The 19795-nt window shown below is 36.4% G+C and overlaps 1 protein-coding gene across 1 annotated transcript in view; it reads right to left on the bottom strand.

The window, feature by feature from the left end:
• The window catches only part of LOC148943698 (ubiquitin carboxyl-terminal hydrolase 33-like), a 124231-nt gene that overhangs the window by 8778 nt on the left and 95658 nt on the right, over window positions 1-19795 (bottom strand). Inside the window, 3 exon segments of the mRNA XM_089101205.1 lie at window positions 1345-1611; window positions 9609-9801; window positions 14310-14488. Coding sequence (XP_088957331.1) covers window positions 1345-1611; window positions 9609-9801; window positions 14310-14488 — 639 coding nt within the window.

Here is a 19795-nt window from a genome sequence, read left to right as displayed (position 1 = left end):
AAGGATTCACATACATCTATTTCAAAGTTTCTAGAATTTTAAAAAGTCTTAATGTTATGCATTTAGTTAGGTCGTATAAACATCATTGGAGGAGTTATATTCTTTTTTAATTAAGATCAACGTATTTTAAGATTATTTGTCTGATTTTTCAAAATATTCCGATAAGCAAAGAATTCAAATACGAATACAGACAAAAATATAACAATTCTATTGAATATAAAACAAAAGTATAACTATGAAATGAAAATCAAAGTCAAAAGGATCAAGTATAACAGAATATTCGGCAAAGTATAAAGTAAGAATTTTGCTACTCTGGCGTTCTGCTTTAGAAGAGGCCATAGACAAGAAAGCTACCACACAACCTTTAAGTACAAAATAAGGTAGGAAAAAACGGACTGAACAATTCGATGGAACTTGATTATTTGTAACTTATACATAGTGGTGTCATTTTACGTTAATGTAGAGAGAGGGGGAACTGCAATTTCCAAGATCTAAGAGAGGAGGCCCCACTTCTCATTTTGCTGTTTTTCTCAATTTTTCAATTAACACAATAAAAGACATTTTTCAAGGAAAATATGAAAGTAAAGTATTTATAACATCTGAAAGAGGGGGGGAATCTAGGAGGCACACACCCCTGCCCCGCTCCCAATTTAATTTCATGGTTACAAGTTTATCATAATTCACAGTGACCAAATTACGGACTCATGCCACAGCATCTGTTCAGACAAGGCTTTCTTTAGTGTTTACTGAAACTCATACAGCAAGCCAAAGGAAAGGAAAACAGAAAAGACTTATTCACCCATCAGGAAAATAGCTTTCAATATCCACTTTCATTGTATGATTTTTACCTCTATGACTTTAGCGATACTTAATAAAACTTAAAATGACAAATAACTTAACGAATATTCTAGATTACGGAATGAAATGGGTCAAACAAACAATCAAACGAGAGAGAGAGGGAGAAGGAGGGAGAGAGAAAGAAAGAAAGAGAGAGAGAGAGAGAGAGAGAGAGAGAGAGAGAGAGAAAGAAAGAGAGAGAGAGAGAGAGAGAGAGACAGACAGACAGAGAGACAGACAGAGACAGAGACAGAGAGAGAGAGGGAGACAGAGAGACGGGGAGACAGACAGAAACAGAGAGAGACGGAGAGAGACAGAGACAGAGAGATACAGAGACAGAGAGATACAGAGACAGAGAGATACAGAGACAGAGAGAGAGAGAGAGAGAGAAAGAGAGAGGGAGAGAGAGAGAGAGAGAGAGAGAGGGAGGGAGAGAGAGAGAGAGAAAGAGAGAGAAAGAAAGAGAGAGAGTCTCGTACGAATAGTTCAGAATGACCTGGCCGTTACCTAGAATGAAAATGCTCCCAAGTGTTTTCCGTCATAGTTGAAATCAGTTCTGAAACTCGAGGTACAATTTTTGGATGAACACCTCCGTGTTTACAGAGAAAGTCAGTGTTGTCAATAGGCCCTGGTTCTGCAAAATGTTTTAGCTTATTCAGCCACTGTCAGGAAATAAAAAACTGAACAAGGCCCGGATTTGGTTTTCTGGAAGGCATCTGTGAAAGCACTTGATTCAAAGAAGCCAACTCAGCACGCGTGTTTGCACAGGATTTCCTTAAAAGAAAAAAAAACTAGCAGAAAGGAAAATAAAATCATGCTAGCTCAGAATAAAAAAAAAGAAGGAAAAAAGAAAATGAGACTGATTTTAACTGTTTGCTTGATACGGAGGTGAGACGATGCATTACCGACCGAACACTGAAGAAAACAAAAACAATTATATTAATTCATTTTATTGCTCTTAGAAAGTTCTTTGTAAATTTATAGTTCACAAAGCCGTTTAATCAAGTTACACATACACTGGTTAATCGAGTAATCAAACTAGTTCTTTATGACCTTCATTTTGTGTTGGATTTATTAATTGCTCTTTGGTCTCGAATGTCTAATGCTGAATACAAATTGGAACAAAATTTGTGTCGGAGTAAAACAGTGTGTTGGGGTAAACACCGAGATAAGCAACTTTACAACAAATGAAAATACAATCATTCTCGCACAGAATAAAAAAAGAAGAAAAAATGAAAATGAGACAAACTATATAAATTTGTATTTGAAATGAAAGTGGCAGAACACTGAAGAAATAAAACTATGATATTAGCCCATTTTATTGCCCTAAAAAATATCTTTGTATATTCAATGTTTACGAAGTCAGTTAATCTATTAGTCAAATTCCTTTTTTTTATGACCACTTTTTCAAAGATTATAAAATATACATTTGGTGCTGACCTTTGGTTCCAACTAAAAAGTTGGAAACATTTTACTGCAATAAGGGTGCTGCTGAAGCACCCTTATTGCAGTAAAATGTTTCCGACTTTATTTCAAAGCTTCATTTAACTAAACTAATTTGTTTCTTATTTTAAAAATTATATGCAATGATGTGTAAGTGTGCATAAGTGTGGAGGGGTTGTGGATCATTTTATAGGCGGAAGGGGGGGGGGGGGCAGATTTATGAAAGAGTACATTTTCATGCCAAATCATCCCAACTCTCATTGAGCCTTCAGATAAATATAGAATAAGTTTTAGAGAGAGAGAGAGAGAAGGGGGGGGGGGAGATAGATAGGAATATCTAAGTATGTTAAACTTCAGACTAATGGTACCCCAATGAAGAGGCAAAATAAATAAAAAATACTGCTTCCTTTTAAATGTAGCCCAAAAGAGGGCCACAAAATTGCCAAAAAAAATTTTCCTTCCCATTCCAAATGGAATATCTTAGAAACTTGGTAGGGAGCTTATTCGACGGGAAATGAAAAGTCTAGTGTCCTTTTCAAAGGCCAAAAACCACTGGAGGGCCATCAGTCTCCCTCTCGGTTCCTTTTCTCCTACCAGGCCCTCTTTAACCCCTATGATATAGACTCAAGATATTGAGCTCTGTTCTGGTACAAAAAATTCGAAATGTCTAATGAGATTCCCTTCTGGGTTGATATCGCCCCCACAGCCCCCGTTTTAACATTTAACACAGGAACCTGCATAAAATTTCCCAGGGGGGGGGGGGGCAGAGGTCCAAATAGCGGCGGTGATTGGGCGACAGTTTAGGCGGTTTAGGGCACGAAACTACGAATTTACCCGAAGAGGATAAATTTGCAATCAGTTTTAAATTCTGAAAAGCTGATTGATTTATACGTATAATTAATCGTATCTTAAGATTCCAAGTTGCAACAGAAATAATCCCATACGGTTACTGCACGGTATTTAACCAAGTTGATTCGCATTATTTGTAATACAATGAGGCTACGTTTGGTGACCTATAATTGCGTATCAGCCATAACGAGGGGTGGGGTGGGGGTGAGGGTAAGTCACTATTTGGACGGGGGGAGGGTAGATTCCTACAAAAGTACATTTTGATGGACAAACTGCTTACTCTTCACGAGGCTTCAGATAAACTTTGAAAGAGGAAGGGGGGACTAGGAATTAATTAGAATGTTTCTCTATACAGCTAATATGTTACATTCCCTTATCTACCAGTACAGAGGTGGAAAAGGCACGCAGGTCATCATCACCCCAACATGAAATTTCCTTAGGGTGGCAAACACTGCTAGGAACTTAGTTTTCAGTAATTTTAAATGGTGATATTTTCTTTTTCTAATTATACTAAGTACTTCAATGTATTTAAAAAAATATATGTTATGTATGCATCGATAAGAAAATCCTTAAAGGTTGTGATTGTAGAGGTTGTGAGGTTGAGAGATTGTACAGACTGAGAGTTGAGAGATTGTAGAGGACGAGAGAGGTTGAAGAGGTTGTGAGGTTGAGAGATTATGGCAATATTCAAATGAATTTACTGAAAAAAATTTAATATACGTAAGCTGATATTTATTCTTTAAAATCGTAATTAAATGTTTATTTCTTAAAGTTAGAAAAGTGAAAACAATAAAAAAAAATTTCAGTAAAGTAAAAATTATATTCTGGCTTTTAAAAAGCATAGGGTTTAGACCCCTACTCAGATTAATTTCTTCTCGTTTTGAGTTTGACTTATATTAAATTTCTGTTTGTTTTGGGTTTCATTTATTTGTTGATACTGATGTGTGGTAGTTGTAGGCTTGGTAGATCATTTGATTTGATTTTTTTTCATTTTTGGTTTAATGGAGTTCTTTACTTTTTTTTTTGGAAAACTTATTTTGTGCAAAAAAGGTTTTTTGATTAATTTCTGTTCGTTTTCTATTGACATAGTCTTTTTCAGATAGAAAGACTGAGCCTCTTCTGAAAAACCTTAAATACCCCCTGGGCATAACTTGCAACCCTTGCCCCTAGGGCAAGCTCTCTGGGGTTTGTTTCAACCCCAAAAACCTTGATATATGATATTTAAACTATTTTGAATAGAATGGCTATCTCAAAATTTCCATTAGACGCATTTCGAGACAATAAAACGTGTAGGGTGGAGGGGGTAGCTGCCCTCTGATAACTTTGACTCTTGAAAAAACCACTAGAACGTCTGATTACCAATCTAATGAGCCCCCTCCGAAGTTTATATGACCACAATTTCTATAAAAACCCTATATGTCCCCAGGGCATAACTTACAAATCTTGTCCTTTGGGCTGGGGGGATTTTTTTATCCTCAAAGACATAATTTCCAGACCTTTCTGATGGGCTGAACAAAATGGCTATATCTAAATTTGCCCTCTGATGACTTTCGACTAATAAAAAAGGGCACTAGTCTATCAATTTCCGATCGAATGAGCCTTTTTTAAAGCAGGCACGACAAAACTTTCTACAAAAACCATATATGCCCCAAGAGCATAACTTGCGACCCATGTCCTGAGGGCTATGGGGGGGGGATGTGATCCTCAAAGACACAATTTCTGGACGTTTCAACTACCTTGAACAAAATGGCCATATCAAAATGTTCATCGGAAATGTTTGGGGAAATGGTGGGCGTGGGGGGGGGGGGGGAGGCGATTCTCGCCCCGATTATTTTCGACTATTAAAAAAGGGCAATATCCCTTTCAATTTCCAATCGAAAGAGCCCTTTATGACGCTTTTACGACAACGCTTTCTATAAAAACTAGGGCATAACTTACAACCTTAGCCCTGAGGGCTGTGAGGGGGTTAGACATAATTTCCGGACCCTTCAACTTCGTTCAACAAAATGGCTATATCAAAATATTAATCAGAAGTGTTTGGGGATATGATGGGCGAGGGGGCACATTCGCCCTCCGATCCCTTTTGACTATTAATAAGGGCACTAGCCCTCTCAATTCACAATTGATGAGTGCGTTTTGAAGTTTCTACGGCAACGCTGGCAAAGACCTAATTTCCAGAGCTTTCAACTACGTTGAACAAAATGTCTATCAAAAAATTTTGATTGGACGTGTTTGGGGAAATGGTGGGCATGAAAGGGGCGTTAGTTGCCTTCCAATGACTTTCAACTATTAAAAAGGTACGAAAATTGGAATGTTTTATTTTAGTTATGCTGACTGTAACGCGTTTTATTTAAATTGCATGAAAAAATTAACATACCCAAAATAACCGTAAGAGGGGGGTTAGTTGCCATCCAATCACTTTTGACTATTAAAAAGGGCAGTAGCCCTTTGAATTTCCAATTGACCGAGCCTTTTTTCAAGTTTCTACGACAAAGATTTAAAAAAAAACCTTATATGCCCCCAGGGCATAACCTACAACCTAAGCACTGAGATCTCTGGGTGGAGTGTCATCCTTAAAGACCTAATTTCCAGAAGTTTCAACTACGTTAAACAAAATGGCTATCTGAAAATTTTGATTGGATGTTTGGGGAAATGCGGGGCGTGAGGGGGGGGGGTTAGTTACCCTCCAATCACTTTGGACTATTAAAATGGGCAATAGCCCTCTCAATTTCCAATTGAATGAGCCCCTTTTGAAGTTTCTACGACAACACTATCTATAAAAATCTTATATGCCCCCAGGGCATAACTTACAACCTTTACCCTGGGGGCTCTGGGGAGTTTGTCATCCTCATAATTTCCAGAACTTTCAACTACGTTGAACAAAATGGTTATCTCATTACTTTGATTGAATGTGTTTAAGGAAATGGTGGGCGTGAGAGGGGGGTTAGTTGCTCTTCATTAAGTTTTGACTATTAACAAGGGCACTAGCCCTCTCAATTTCCAATCAAATCAACCAATTTAGAAGTTTCCACGAAAAAAATGTCTGTAAAAACATTATATACCCCCGGGCATAACTAACACCCCTTGCCCTGGGGATTGTGGGGGGGGGGGGGTTGTCATCCTCAAAGACATAATTTCCAGAACTTTCGACTACGTTGAACAAAATGAATATAATTTGGGGTTTCGACTATTAAAAAGGGCACTAGCCATTTCAATTTCCAATCGAATGAGCCCTTTATGAAGTTTCTACGACAACGCTTTCTATGAAGACCTTATATGCCCCCAGGGCATAACTTTCAACCCTTGCCCCTCTGGGGAGTTTGTCATCCTCATAATTTCCAGAACATTCAACAACGTTGATCAAAATGGTTATTTAAAAAAGTTAATTGAATTTGTTTGGGGAAATGGTGGGCGTTAGAGATGGGTTAGTTGCTCTCCATTCAGTTTGGACTATTAAAAAGAGCACTACCCCTTTTAATTTTCAATCAAATGAGCCCTTTTTCAAGTTTCTACAACACTTTCTATGAAAACCTTATATGCCCCCAGGGCAAAACTTATAACCCTTGCCCTGAGGGCTGTGAGGGGGTTGTCATCCTCAAAGACCTAATATCCAGAACTTTCAACTACGTTGAACAAAATGGCTATCTCAAAACATTGATTGGATATGTTTGGGGAAATGATGGGCGTGGAAGGGGTGTTAGTTGCCTTCCATTCACTTTCGACTATTAGAAAGGACACTAGCCATTCCAATTTCCAATCGAATGAGCCCTTTTCGAAGTTTCTACGACAACTCCTTTGGTACGAAGTGCCCTGGTCTAGAAAACAAAAACAAAAAACAATACATTGTGCCAACATCGTTCTTTACTTAGGCAGCACTATTGTGCTGCTTATGATTTTGATGGGTAATCAAACAGTTAGTTTTTTTTAACCAGGGCTGATCGTATAGACCCAGCGAGCCTAGAACGTCGGGAGAGGGCTGATTCTAACGGGAATAAAAAGTTCTAGTGCCCTTTTTAAGTGACAAGAAAATTTGGATGTCAACTAGGCCTCCCATGCCACTTTTTTCCAAAATCGTCAGATGAGAATTTTTAGATATGTTTTTTGTTCAGCATAGTTGAAAGGCCCAATAACTATGTCTTTGGAGATAAAATGACCCCCTAAAGCCCCTGGGGAAAGGTTATAAAATTCATCCATTGTTTTATTTCTTATTGGGAAGTATGCATACATTTTTCAGGTAGGGAGGGGAGGATAAGTTTTCGTCTGACAGAAGTTTTAATAGTGAGGATATTTTACAGGGAGTGACGTCTACAGGGGATATGCAAAACTGGGTGAATTTGCAAAGATTCTCAACCAAAATGTCCGTGTGTGTCTTGCTTTTACTTTACTGATTGAAATTTATGCGTCGAGGTGTGAAGAGTAATTGCCCGGAATAAATTTTTGCCGTCATTAAATTGTTCAGAGGATATTTCTATGGGGAGGGAGATTTTTCCGTGGAGGTGGAGCCAGGTATCCTGGTGTTATTTAAAAAACGATCAGAAAAAACGAGTTTTTTCAACTGAAAGTAAGGAGCAACATTAATGCTTAAAACGAACAGAAATTATTAGGTATATGAGAGGGGTTGAGGGCCCTTTCCTCAACATCTCGCTCTTTACACTAAAGTTTAAATTTTGTCCCAATTCTTTAAAAATGATTCCTGAAACACAAGGGTCATTTAATTAGAAAAATAAGTAACTTTTTTTTTAAAGACCAAAACCTGTAGTGTGATGAGTGAGGTGTTGACGAGGGGAGCAATCCCGTCATATACGTAATAATTTCTATTCGTTTTAAGTTTTAACGCTGCTCCTTACTTTCAGTTGAAAAAAACTTTTTTTTGTTTTATTTAATCAAGCTTAGAGACGAACAATTTTCTAAAAGCAATGGAAAAAGTATTTCAATTAAAGTAAAAGTATATAAAAATGAAAAAAGCAATTAATCACAAAAAATACACAAAACAATAGCCTCCTTACAAAAACTAAGGTATAAACTCCCAGCATTCAGTTCTGTTGAGCAATGCCGAAGCGTTAGACGGATATTTTTTAACAATATCGACAGTTTTGAACTTGGTTATAAACACTGAAATATTTAAGGCCTTTAGACTCAGTGTTTATAAAAAGTAACGCATTATCAAAGTAGTTTGTTCAAAGTAAAACATTAAAACTAAGATTAAGAAAATCAAATCAAAATTTTTAATTCAATATTTTTAATTTAATTTTGAATACCAAAGGCCAGTATATTTGACACCTTTTATACTTCATAACTGTAAAAAATTAATCTTTTTCAAAGTGACAACTAAATAAATACCTCACTCCTGGAAAAAAAAATGATAAACACAAAAAACGTATCCGTCCAGGGGGATAATACAGAAATTCCCAGCATTCCGTTCAGGGGAAACATTTCTGATTATAGAGACTTCATATGTCAGCTCATGGGTATTCTTGCAATGCAAGCAAAAGTTGATGGCATATTCTTACCGAAATTGCCCCTTATTAAGTTGTTTTCCTTGTGTTTTCTATAAATATACGAACTTTCTCGTGTTCTAATAACTGCACTAATTACTAAGAAACAGATATAAATTTAGGCTCACCATAAAAAGCTGAATGTTATCAATAGTTAGGCTCTTATACTTTCGTTATTGACAAGGATCGTTATTTACTTACCATTCATTACTATGAAGAATTTGATTTTTTTTAATCCAACCAAATCATATAGAAACAATGTTTGTGGAAAACTGGATAGGGCTCACTCAGTCACAAATTAGAACTTATATTTTCCTTATTATGGGTCAGAATCTATTGGCAGTCAGCCAACATAAGGTAACAAACATTTTTTTCATGGTTTTCCCTATTCTGCTCTCTTTCCTTTGGTTTCCTTATAATTACTCTATAGTCCGAAATTTCCAGGGGGGGGCAAGCCCCCCCTGCCAGTGCCCCTGACCTTTATCCTAGTCTGAAATGATAATTCAACCCTAGAATACTATAGGATAAAAATATTACTATAGAAAATACTATAGAAAAAATAAAATACTACAAGATATTCTACACGACATATTCCGCCTATATTTTAGAATATTGGCAGAACATTCCAAAACATTGTCTGTTCTTCATTATTTTTACTTGTCATACTTTCTCTGTGGCTGCTTAATTTTATACATGAATGGGATTTTCCGAGGTGGGGGCGAATTTTCAATGGGGAAGTTTTTGGGAGAGAATACACCTAGCACTATTTGGCGTGTGTATCAATTACCAAAAGTTTTAACCTTTATAAACCAAATCTTTGACAACAAGAAGAAGAAGATAAGAAAGAAGAAGCGTATTTTTGGTCGCTAAACTTACAAAAAGAAATGATATTACGAAACACCAAATTTCAATCATGATTGTCAACAAACGATTAATGAAAACAAAAAAAAAAGAAAAAAGAAAGGAAAAAGAAAAGCCAAATACCTGTAGAACAAAACATATGCTTGGCAATTTTCAACAGTTTCTGGGGACACCTGTCTAACAATGTTGTCATCGTACTCGTACCATGACTTGGTAATATTATTCAAAGCGTAAGCTGTGTAATGTCCACCACCCACAGTGCCATGATGTACAATTACTCCTACCAAGTCATATGTCATGACCCTTGACGGAGAATCTAGATTAAGAGGTAAAACTAATTAATTTATAAGTGAAGCAATTATTTTTCAGAAGAGAGTCAAAAGCTTAAATTATAATCAAACCAGAAGAACAAGCATTAAAAAAAAAAAAAAATGTATGCTCTCCTACGAGAAGGGAAAGCTACTGACTGAATAATAAAAAAAATACTCGCTTGGCATCGGGCACCCACTGTAAAACATCACGTGACTGGTTCCAGATTTGTGATACGTTTGAATTATTATGCGAATTATTATATGTTGGACACGCGGAAAAGGCATAGTACGAAAAAAACGAGCACTCATCTGCAATACGGGAAAGCTACTTATTTAATAATACAAACTACTCGCTTGGCTTCAGACACCCGCTGAATAAAATCACGAGGTCGTTTTCAGATTAGTGATAAGCTTGAATTATAACATGAATATATTATACGATTGACATATGGAGTATGCATAAAACGAAAGAAAAAACACTCCTACAAGAAGGGAAAGCTACTGATTAAATAATACGAAATACTAGTTTAGCTTCAGGCACCCGCTGTACAACATCACGTGATTGTATAGAGATTGGCGAAAGGTTTGAATTATTTATAATTTTATTTCTCCTTGTCTTAGGTTCTAATATGGCTCTTTACTATTCTTGAAAATCTTTCTATTTAAGAGGTCACTTTTCTAAGTTAATGGTAAGAAATGAGAAACCCTTTCTATACTTAAAATAGTAAGTATATTCTATACCTAAAATATATTTGGACATTCCCCCTCCCCAATAACCCAATAGCAGCTCTTAAGAATTCAAATTGAAAGAAAAACCAAAAAAAAAACAACTAAATTCAAAGAGGTAGTCTGGATTTTTTTTTTACCAGCATCAAGTAATAACTGAGGGTATTAATCCCAACCTACTTGTAGTTTCTCCTTCACTTAGAGATTGATACAAAAAGGTGAAAAAAGGGACCGACAAAACTTGAAAGGGGCGTTTTAGTCTCATTAAAGGTAATTTTTAGGACTAAAAATCAAAATGACAGAAAAATTCAAATAGACAGATCAAGTTTTATTTCCAAAATATTAAAAAATTACTGAAGATCCCTATCCAGGTTGCGTTTACCACCTCTATTCTATACTCACCTTAATTTTTATAGAGGCGTTATGCAAAACACCTAAAACTGAGACTAACCAGTAGACCCCGGCGCCACGCCGGCGCATCGACAGAACGACGCCAACGAGAGGCCCGGTTGACCGCCACCGAAGTGTCGCAACGCCACCGGTACACCACACACGCGCCACCATCGGCAGAGGCGGCGGCATTCGGCTGACTGCATTAATTTTGCGGACATTCTTTATTGCGTCAACCGCTAAGTCTGAGCTTTTCTTTTCTCGTGTGGTTAAGTATTTCGATTTTCCTGATTAGAAAGCAAGCAGGGCTTGCACTATCCTCAAATTTTCGGGGATTTCACTAAAAATCTATGTGTCACTTCGAAAAAAATTTGGTTCCTCGAATCCCAGAAAATCACCCAATCACGGTGCCACCCTTGGTGATTTATCACTAGAGACTATCCCTGCCAAATATTACATTTTATACCATAATTCTTCACTACTCTCTTGTTCGTTAATTTTCATCTCTTTTACACATAAACCAGACAGATACAATTGCAATATACCTGGTTCTTCATATGTTGACAAAAGTATCGTCTTAATGATATTAAATAAAAAAAACAAGCTTTTTTAACTGAAAGTAAAGAGCGACATTAAAATTTAAAACGAACAGCAATTATTCCGTATATGGAAAGGGGCTGTCCCCTCCTCAACGCCTCGCTCTTTATGCTACAGTTTTTTATTGTTTTAAGTAGAGTGGTGAAAAAGAGTCAAACTTTAGCGTAAAGAGCGAGGCATTGAGGAGGAGACAGCCCCTTTCATACATGGAATAATTGCTGTTCGTTTTAAGTTTTAGTGTCGCCTCTTACTTTCAGTTAAAAAACTTGTTTTTATTTAATTTCTGAACAATTTTCAACTAATGCAGGTTCAATTTTGGCTCACCGTGCATGAAAAATTAAAACACAATTTGCATATTAATTTTGGCAGTCTTATTCGGATATGAAGGGTCACCCCCTCTCCATACCTTACTCTTTACGCTAAAGCTGTTAGCACTTTCAAAAAAGCTCCTATTCTCCTATCCCATATGTTTCAATTTTAGTGAACGTTCAAACTTTAGAGTACATAATAAGGTATTGAGAAGGCGGCAACCCTTCATATATGGCATAATTTCAGTTTGTTTTTCAAATAATGCCGGTAAATCTGGCTCATCCTCTATGAAATATACCCCTCCCCCTCAAGAAAAACTCCTACGTGGGAATTTCATCCAACTTAAAGTGCACCCCCCCGTCAAATTCCCTCCACACAGTTCCTTCCTCGTTGAGAATCCCCCCCCCCTCTCTGCAAAATTGCTTGTGGACGATTTATCCTGAAAAACTCTCCTTAGCATTTTTTCATTGGAATAAGACTTTAATCTCTAATCGGTTTCTCGATCACTCCAGGAATGCCCCCTTCTGTGGAAATTACTTCCCAGAAAACAAAACGCGCGGAAAAAAGCCCCCGGATAATTCTCCCGGAACATCTCCATATAAAAAATCGGGTAGGCCTAACACTAACTTGATGCAATCTATATATTTGAAATCAGCATAAAAATCCAATTCTCTTGATGTATCTATTGGTATCAAAATTGGTATCCGTTTTTTAGAGTTTCAGTTACTATTGAGCCGAGTCGCTCCTTACTTACAGTTCGCTACCACGAACTGTTTGATGAGATTAAACCATTTCGAAGGCAGTTTTCCAATTACTATAAGATTCTTACATCATTCGTAGTCAAGAATTTTGTTTTAAGTTGAACGGAACTCATACAGGTTCAGTTGGATTTTGTAATTGATAGTCAACAGATTGTTACGACAGCTGAATCGTAAGTATGTAGAATTTTGTTTTCTTTTGCTATTTTTAAATATATTTTCTTAATGTTTAATACACAATTATTGAACATTTCTGAATTCCTTTCTGAATTTTTTTTACCCCCTCCCCCCCCCCGTAAAAAAAAACTTTTTGCTGAGACAGAATTTAGCTATGGACTATATACAAGGATGGAGAATTGAAGTTTGAAACGGAAGTGACCCCAAAAATACGATTTATAATTTTTTTTTATGTTATTGCCTTTAGGAGGGGGGGGGGGTAGGGGGCTACCATTTTTAATTGATATAACTAAAATTTTTTTATTGAAAGCAGGGATGCAAAAAAGCTAATTTTTTTTTTAATTTAAAGCGGAGACGGAAGAAAATGATATCAAATTCTCTTATGATGCTGAGTGAGGAAAGGAAAAGATAAATGAAAAATAAAATAAAAAAAGGGGTGAGAAAACGTGGATTTTGTCAACCAGTGGCAAAACATGAAGACGAAGAACAAGCAAATATTTCGACAAGGACCTCTGTCAAGTCTTCCTCAGTGCTAAAAAAAAGAAAAAAAAAAAATCTAACCTTTTGGAGTTTAATCGACAAGATGCGAACGGACACTGAATGAAAGACAAAGCCGAAATCAATGAAAAAAAGATTTACCAAAGAGATTGAGCAAGATTGTTTTGCTTTGCAATACTTTTTGCTCATCTGTAATTTCGGTTTTCATTAGGTATGCAAATAGGTTATCTTAAATTTGACTGGGTGCAAATATTAATTGAGTCTGTATAGCTAGTGTGGTCTTAGAATGTATTTACACCAAATTCTCTGGGAAACCAAAGAAATATTTTGATAGATCCAGGGCCCCCATCGGGACTTTTTGATTGTCTTGGGTATTTTTGGATTTCTCATAAGGCCACTGGTCTAATTTGGCTTTTGTGTGTGCTCCCTTTTAATTAGATTCCTTGGATCTTATTGAATGCCACGGCGAATCTATTATCTATTATTTCAACTATTATGCAAGGGTTCTGAAACGCTACAGCCATTTAATTTCTACCAGATTTCTACTTCTCTTGATGAATAACGAAGAAGACCAGTGTCCAGCCAGCAACACGTTGACTCGCCTTATACTTGTGATTCTTGATACGTCTTAATGACTTTTGACTTGAACCGCAAATTCGGCTATTCTTTTTTAGTTTGTGATAGTCGTTTATCAATAGTCATCTGAGTTACCGTATCTCACCTGAGCAAACATAAGGGCTTTTGGCTATTTTTTTTAGTTTGTGATAATCGTTTATCAATAGTCACCTGAGTCAAAAGTGTCTCACCAGAGCAAGCATTGGGTCTTTCGGGCATTTTTTTTCGTCTATAATCGGCTTTATCTGGTTATTACTTTTATTTTTAGTTTGTGATAGTTGTTTATCAATAGTGTAACCTAAGACACCGTATCTCACCTGAGCACGCATTGGGTCTTTCGGGTATTTTTTTTCGGCTATAATCGGCTTTGTCTGGTTATTACTTTTATTTTTAGTTTGCGATAGTTGTTTATCAATAGAGTAACCTGAGACACCGTATCTCACCTGAGCAAGCATAGGGTCTAAGGTTAAGCCCAGTCAGTGGAAATGTGACTCTATTCGAAATCTTTGTAGAGCAATTCATCTCATGACGAAATCGCTTCAAGTGAACAGTGAGGACCTCAGGTAGTTCCATAAGGGTTGCCTTTTTAATGCCATTGCGAAGTTTCTTACACCTTTCACAACTGAAAGAAGAAAACATGAAAATAACTAACAAAGATTTATATGTAAATGCTTTTAATTTGACCTTGTCTGTTTAAAGAATCAAATCTAAGATGTAGATATAACAGGCCTACTGTAGAATAGATATTCAAACAAGCCGTTATTTTACATTATGGAAACAATTCTTAAGTGTTCATTTTACGTAAATAATCATTTTAAAGGTTCAGAATCCATCGAATGGAAGCAACGTTATGAATTTTACTTGTTTGAAAGACGTAGACGGCCCCGGCGTTCAATTTCATTAGCACAATTTTTAAGTCTAAACCATGAATCATTCAGGGTTACTAACTATCTTAAGCACTTTTTGTTCGCTTAGACACTGACGCACAACAACCATTAGGACCAAATGAAAAAAATAACTTAACTGCCTTAAAAGATACAATAAATACTAAAAGGACTAAAATAAAAATAAGAACTTTTAAAAAGGTCAAATGAACTACGAAATAAATAAATAAAAACGAAAAATTAAAAAAAAGGTTATATTTCCAAATAAACTAAAAGCTAGAAATTTACCTTCATGCCTCATACTAACTCTAAAATATTTGTGAAGTAGCGCTAAATGAAGCAATGGTATATAATATGTGAAGTTTTAGAGGAGAAAATTATTCTAGTTTAGAATTTAGATATCAGAAGGTATACCAACGAGGGATAAGTAAATCCTTTTATTTTTGCCCAATATACTAGTAGTATATTCACATTAATAATGCTTTCTATATCGCCTTTTAACAGAGAACTAGCATTATTCCATTAGTAGGCTACTAGAGCTTACAGCACTAGGCATCCTCCCCCTCCTCAAAAATGAGCGGGAGAGGGGGTTTTATTGATTCAGAAAGTTTTTGAAGAAAATCATTGTGGTTTGAAATAGCAAGATATTTTTATTCTAGAAGCTAAAAAGACTAAAAATTGAATTTCAGATTTGTAGCAATTAACAGCGATCAACGATGGTTAATAACAATTCACAATGTGAATAATAATTATGTTAACAAAATAATTAATTACAAAAATAATTAACAAAGAATAAAAATGTTTTTTTAGGCCTTTGTAGTCTTTTCAAGCGAATATAGTTTTTGTATCTAAAGCATTATTTTCCCAACACTTTCAAAATCCACAAGAAGAAATAATTCATTTCGAAAAAAATAGGAGCGCGTAAATCATAGGCAGCGCGCTAGCGCTACCTAAGTAAAGAACGATGTGGGCACAATGTGTTTTTTTTTTCTCCAGACCCGGGCACTTCGTATTGAAGGAGTTGTCGTAGGAACTTCGAAAAGGGCTCATTAAATTGCAAATTGGAGTGGGTATTGCCCTTTTTAATAGTCGGTTGTGATTGGAGGGCAACTATCCCCCCCCCGCCACGCCCACCATTCCCCCAAACAAATCTAATCAAAATTTTGAGATAGCCATTTTATTCAGCGTAGTTGATTTCCAGATAGAAAATATCTTTTAGTGGAGGACACTCCCCCACAATCCTCGAGGCACGGGTTTTAGTTATGCCCTGGGGGCATATAAGGTTTTTTAAAGAAGGCGTTGTCGTAGAAACTTCAAAAAAGGCTCATTCGATTGGAAATTCAAAGGGCTAGTGCATTTTTTAATAGTCGAAAGTGATTGGTGGGCACCTAGTCCCCCCCCCCCAAGCCCGTCAATTCCCCAAACCCATCCAATCAAAACTTTGAGATAGCCATTTTGTTCAGCGTAGTTGATTTCCAGATAGAAAATATCTTTTTGAGGAGGACACTCTCCCACAACCCTCGGGGGAAGAGTTTTAAGTTATGCCCTGGGGGTATATAAGGTTTTTATAGAAGGCGCTGTCGTAGAAACTTCAAGAAAGGCTTATTCGATTTGAAATTCAAAGGGCTAGTACCCTTTTTAATAGTCGAAAGTGATTGGAGGGCAACTAGCCCCCCCCATGCTCATAATTTTCCCAAACACATCCAATCAAAATTTTTAGATAGCCATTTCGTTCAGCGTAGTTGATTTCCAGATAGAAAATATGTTTTTGAAGAGGACACTCCCCCACAACCCTCAGGGCAAGGGTTTTGTGTTATGCCCTGCGGGCATATGAGGTTTTAATAGAAGGCGTTGTCGCAGAAACTTCAAAACAGGCTCATTCGATTGGAAATTCAAAGGGCTAGTACCTTTTTTAATAGTCGAAAGTAATTTGAGTGCAACTAGCCCCCCCTCCGCCCTTCATTCCCCCAAACACATCTAATCAAAATTCTGAGATAGCCATTTTGTTCAGCGTAGTTGATTTCCAGATAGAAAATATGTTTTTGAGGAGGTCACTCCCCCAAATCCCTCAGGGCAAGGGTTTTAAGTTATGCCCTTGGGGTATATAAGGTTTTTAAAGAAGGCATTGTCGTAAAAACTTCAATAAAAGCTCATTCGACTGGAAATTCAAAGAGCTAGTGCACTTTTTAATAGTCAAAAGTGATTGGAGGGCAACTAGCCCCCCCCCCCACCCAACTTTCCCCCAAACACATCCAATAAAAAATTTGAGATAGCCAATTTGTTAAGGGTAGTTGATTTACACATAGTAAACATATTTTTAAGGAGGACACACACCCACAACCCTCAGGGAAAGGATTATAAGTTATGCCCTGGGGGCTTATAAGGTTTTTATTAAAATCTTTGTCGTAGAAACTTGAAAACGGGCTCATTCGATTTGAAATTCAAAGAACTAGTACCTTTTTTAATAGTCAAAAGTGATTTGAGGGTAACTACCCCCCCCCTCTCCGGCCCACCTTTTCCCAAAACACATCCAATCAAAATTTTTAGATAGCCATTTTATTCAACGTAGTTAAAAGTTTTGGAAATTAGGTCTTTAAGGATGACAACCCCTCCACCCACAGCCCTCAGGGCAGGGGTTGTAAGTTATAACCTGGGGGCATATAAAGTTTTTATTGAAAGCGTTGTCGTAGAAACTTCAAAAGGGCTCATTCAATTGGAAATTGAAAGGGCTAATGCCCTTTTTAATAGTTGAAAATGATTGGATAGCGACTAATGCTCCTCTCACGCTCACCATTTTCCCAAATAGATCCAATCGAAAGTTTGAGATGTCCATTTGTTTCAACGTAGTTGAAAGTTCTGGAAATTAGGTCTTTTAGGATGATAAACCCCTCAGAGCCCTCAGTGCAAGGGTTGTAAGTTGTACCCTGGGGGCATATATGGTTTATACAGAAAGTTGTTGTATACGATTTATAGAATAGGTTTTAGTCTTCCTTAAATCTAATTTTTATTTGTTTAAAACTAAATGTTGCCTTAATATTAAATTAAAATGCACTATGTTAATGCTAATTCCCAATAAGGCATCTCAGCAGTATCCCAAGAACGACTGAGAGTATTATGTTCAAAACTTTAGGGGCTACATCTGCTCTTAAAATTTAACCAAATCCAAATAGCGTAAGTGTATCCAAGCTATCAAGGAAAGTAAACAGATTTTTTTGCGAATGGTATCATGTTTTCCATTTCAGGTGAACTAGAGGAGTTATGAAACTAAATTAAACAGTACTATTTCTGTCCAGATTTTTAAAAGGGTGTATGCTGTTAAAAATTGCTGAAAATTTTTCTCCGGCACACAAATAGCAGGCCAAACTATAAAGTCTTAAAAAACAAAAAGATTTAAAGTATTATTTTCTTTTCCCCTGAAAAGACTGTCAAAATAAAACGATAAGAAATTAATTAAAAAAACATTTTCTTCAATATAAGTTTTTCCAAGAATAGTTAAGAATTCCATAACAAAAAAATGAGCAAAACTAAAATCAAATAATCTACAAAGCATGAAACAACCATAAATCAGCATTGATAAATAAATGAAACCCAAAACGAACAGAAATTACAATAATTAACCGAGTCAAACTCAAAACGAGCAGAAATTAACATAAGTTGGGCGCAAAACCCCTATGCCTTCCCATGGCCAAAACAAAATTTGTACTTTACTGAAAAAATACAAATGAAAGTGCAATGTCAGTTTAATGTACATATACTGATATTTAGTAATCAAAATGTTAATATTATTTGATTTATTTAAGTTATAAAAGTAAAAACATTTATATTTTTTTTCAGTAAAGTGCAAATTATGTTCTGGCTATACCCGCTATACCTTACGCCCAACCCCCCTAATATGCAAATATATAGCCCAAATTATATATTTTCCAGCTATTCTCGCAATGCGTTTCAACTCCTGTACCTTTGACTGTGAATTGAATCAACTGTCACGAAACAAAAACTGTAAAAACAAGTTACAGGTGGGAAAATGCATTTAAGATATATAATTTGGGCTATATATTTGCACGTAAGGGGGGGGGTTAACGTATAGCGAGTCTGCATGCAAAATGTGTTAGCTACAATTACTCTGCATATTATGAAGTAAGAATTGTTTCATTAGGATTAAACTAACTTCACAATTGTCTATGGAGAGTCTGCTAAGCTGGGGTAGTTCAGAAGATTTTGAGATAACCTGGCGCCTAGGTTATTTTTGTTGCAAAATTCCTTTTCCGAACTAAATAATATAATAACAAAAGTTTAGCACCATTTTCTTCCCTGTTCTGTCAATTTATCCTAGCCTATATGAGATTCCATAACTGAGACAAGGACAAGGTGAACACACCACCCTGCTCAAATCATTTTTTAGGTGCTTTCCAATAAAGGCTAAGAATAGCAGCAGTAAAGGTCCAGAATTGGGGCTATTGAAAAGGAATCTGGGCAAAAAAACAATCTTCACTTTATAATATACCGAACAGGCCAATAGTAGTCAATACATTTTGACTGCGGCTCCGCTATACTTTACCTCCCACCCCTCAATGTGCTAATATATACCCCAAATCATCTATTTCCCATGCATTCTGCCATGTATCTCTCTTTTTTCAACCCACGTACCTGTAAATTGGATCAACTGTGATGAAATAAGAACCAGAAAAAATAAGAATGAACGAGAAACATACAATTTGGGTTATATATTTCCACATAGGGGAGGGGGGGGTAGAGCATAGTGGAGCTGCAGTGAAAATGTATTGACTACAATTAGGCTATTCGGCATATTATGAAGTAAAAATTGTGTTCTTTGTTTTCTTCTCAATAGCCCCAATTCTAGATCTTTACCACAGTAGTTGTCCAGAAGGAGACATGCTAGAACAAAAAGAGATATAGGTAAGCATGGACAAGCTTAAATTACTGACCTAGGAATAAGGTGAACATACAATTTGATGGCTTTTTTATGCTCTTTTAAAAGATAAGGCGTTCTTATCAGGTTTACCGCCAACCTAGTGATTATGAGT

Source organism: Artemia sp. Qi Xiang Cuo, chromosome 15 (genome assembly GCF_049724085.1).
Source record: "Artemia sp. Qi Xiang Cuo chromosome 15, ASM4972408v1, whole genome shotgun sequence".
In the NCBI taxonomy this organism is placed as follows: Eukaryota; Metazoa; Arthropoda; class Branchiopoda; order Anostraca; family Artemiidae; genus Artemia; species Artemia sp. Qi Xiang Cuo.
This window is presented reverse-complemented; position numbering and strand designations above follow the sequence as displayed.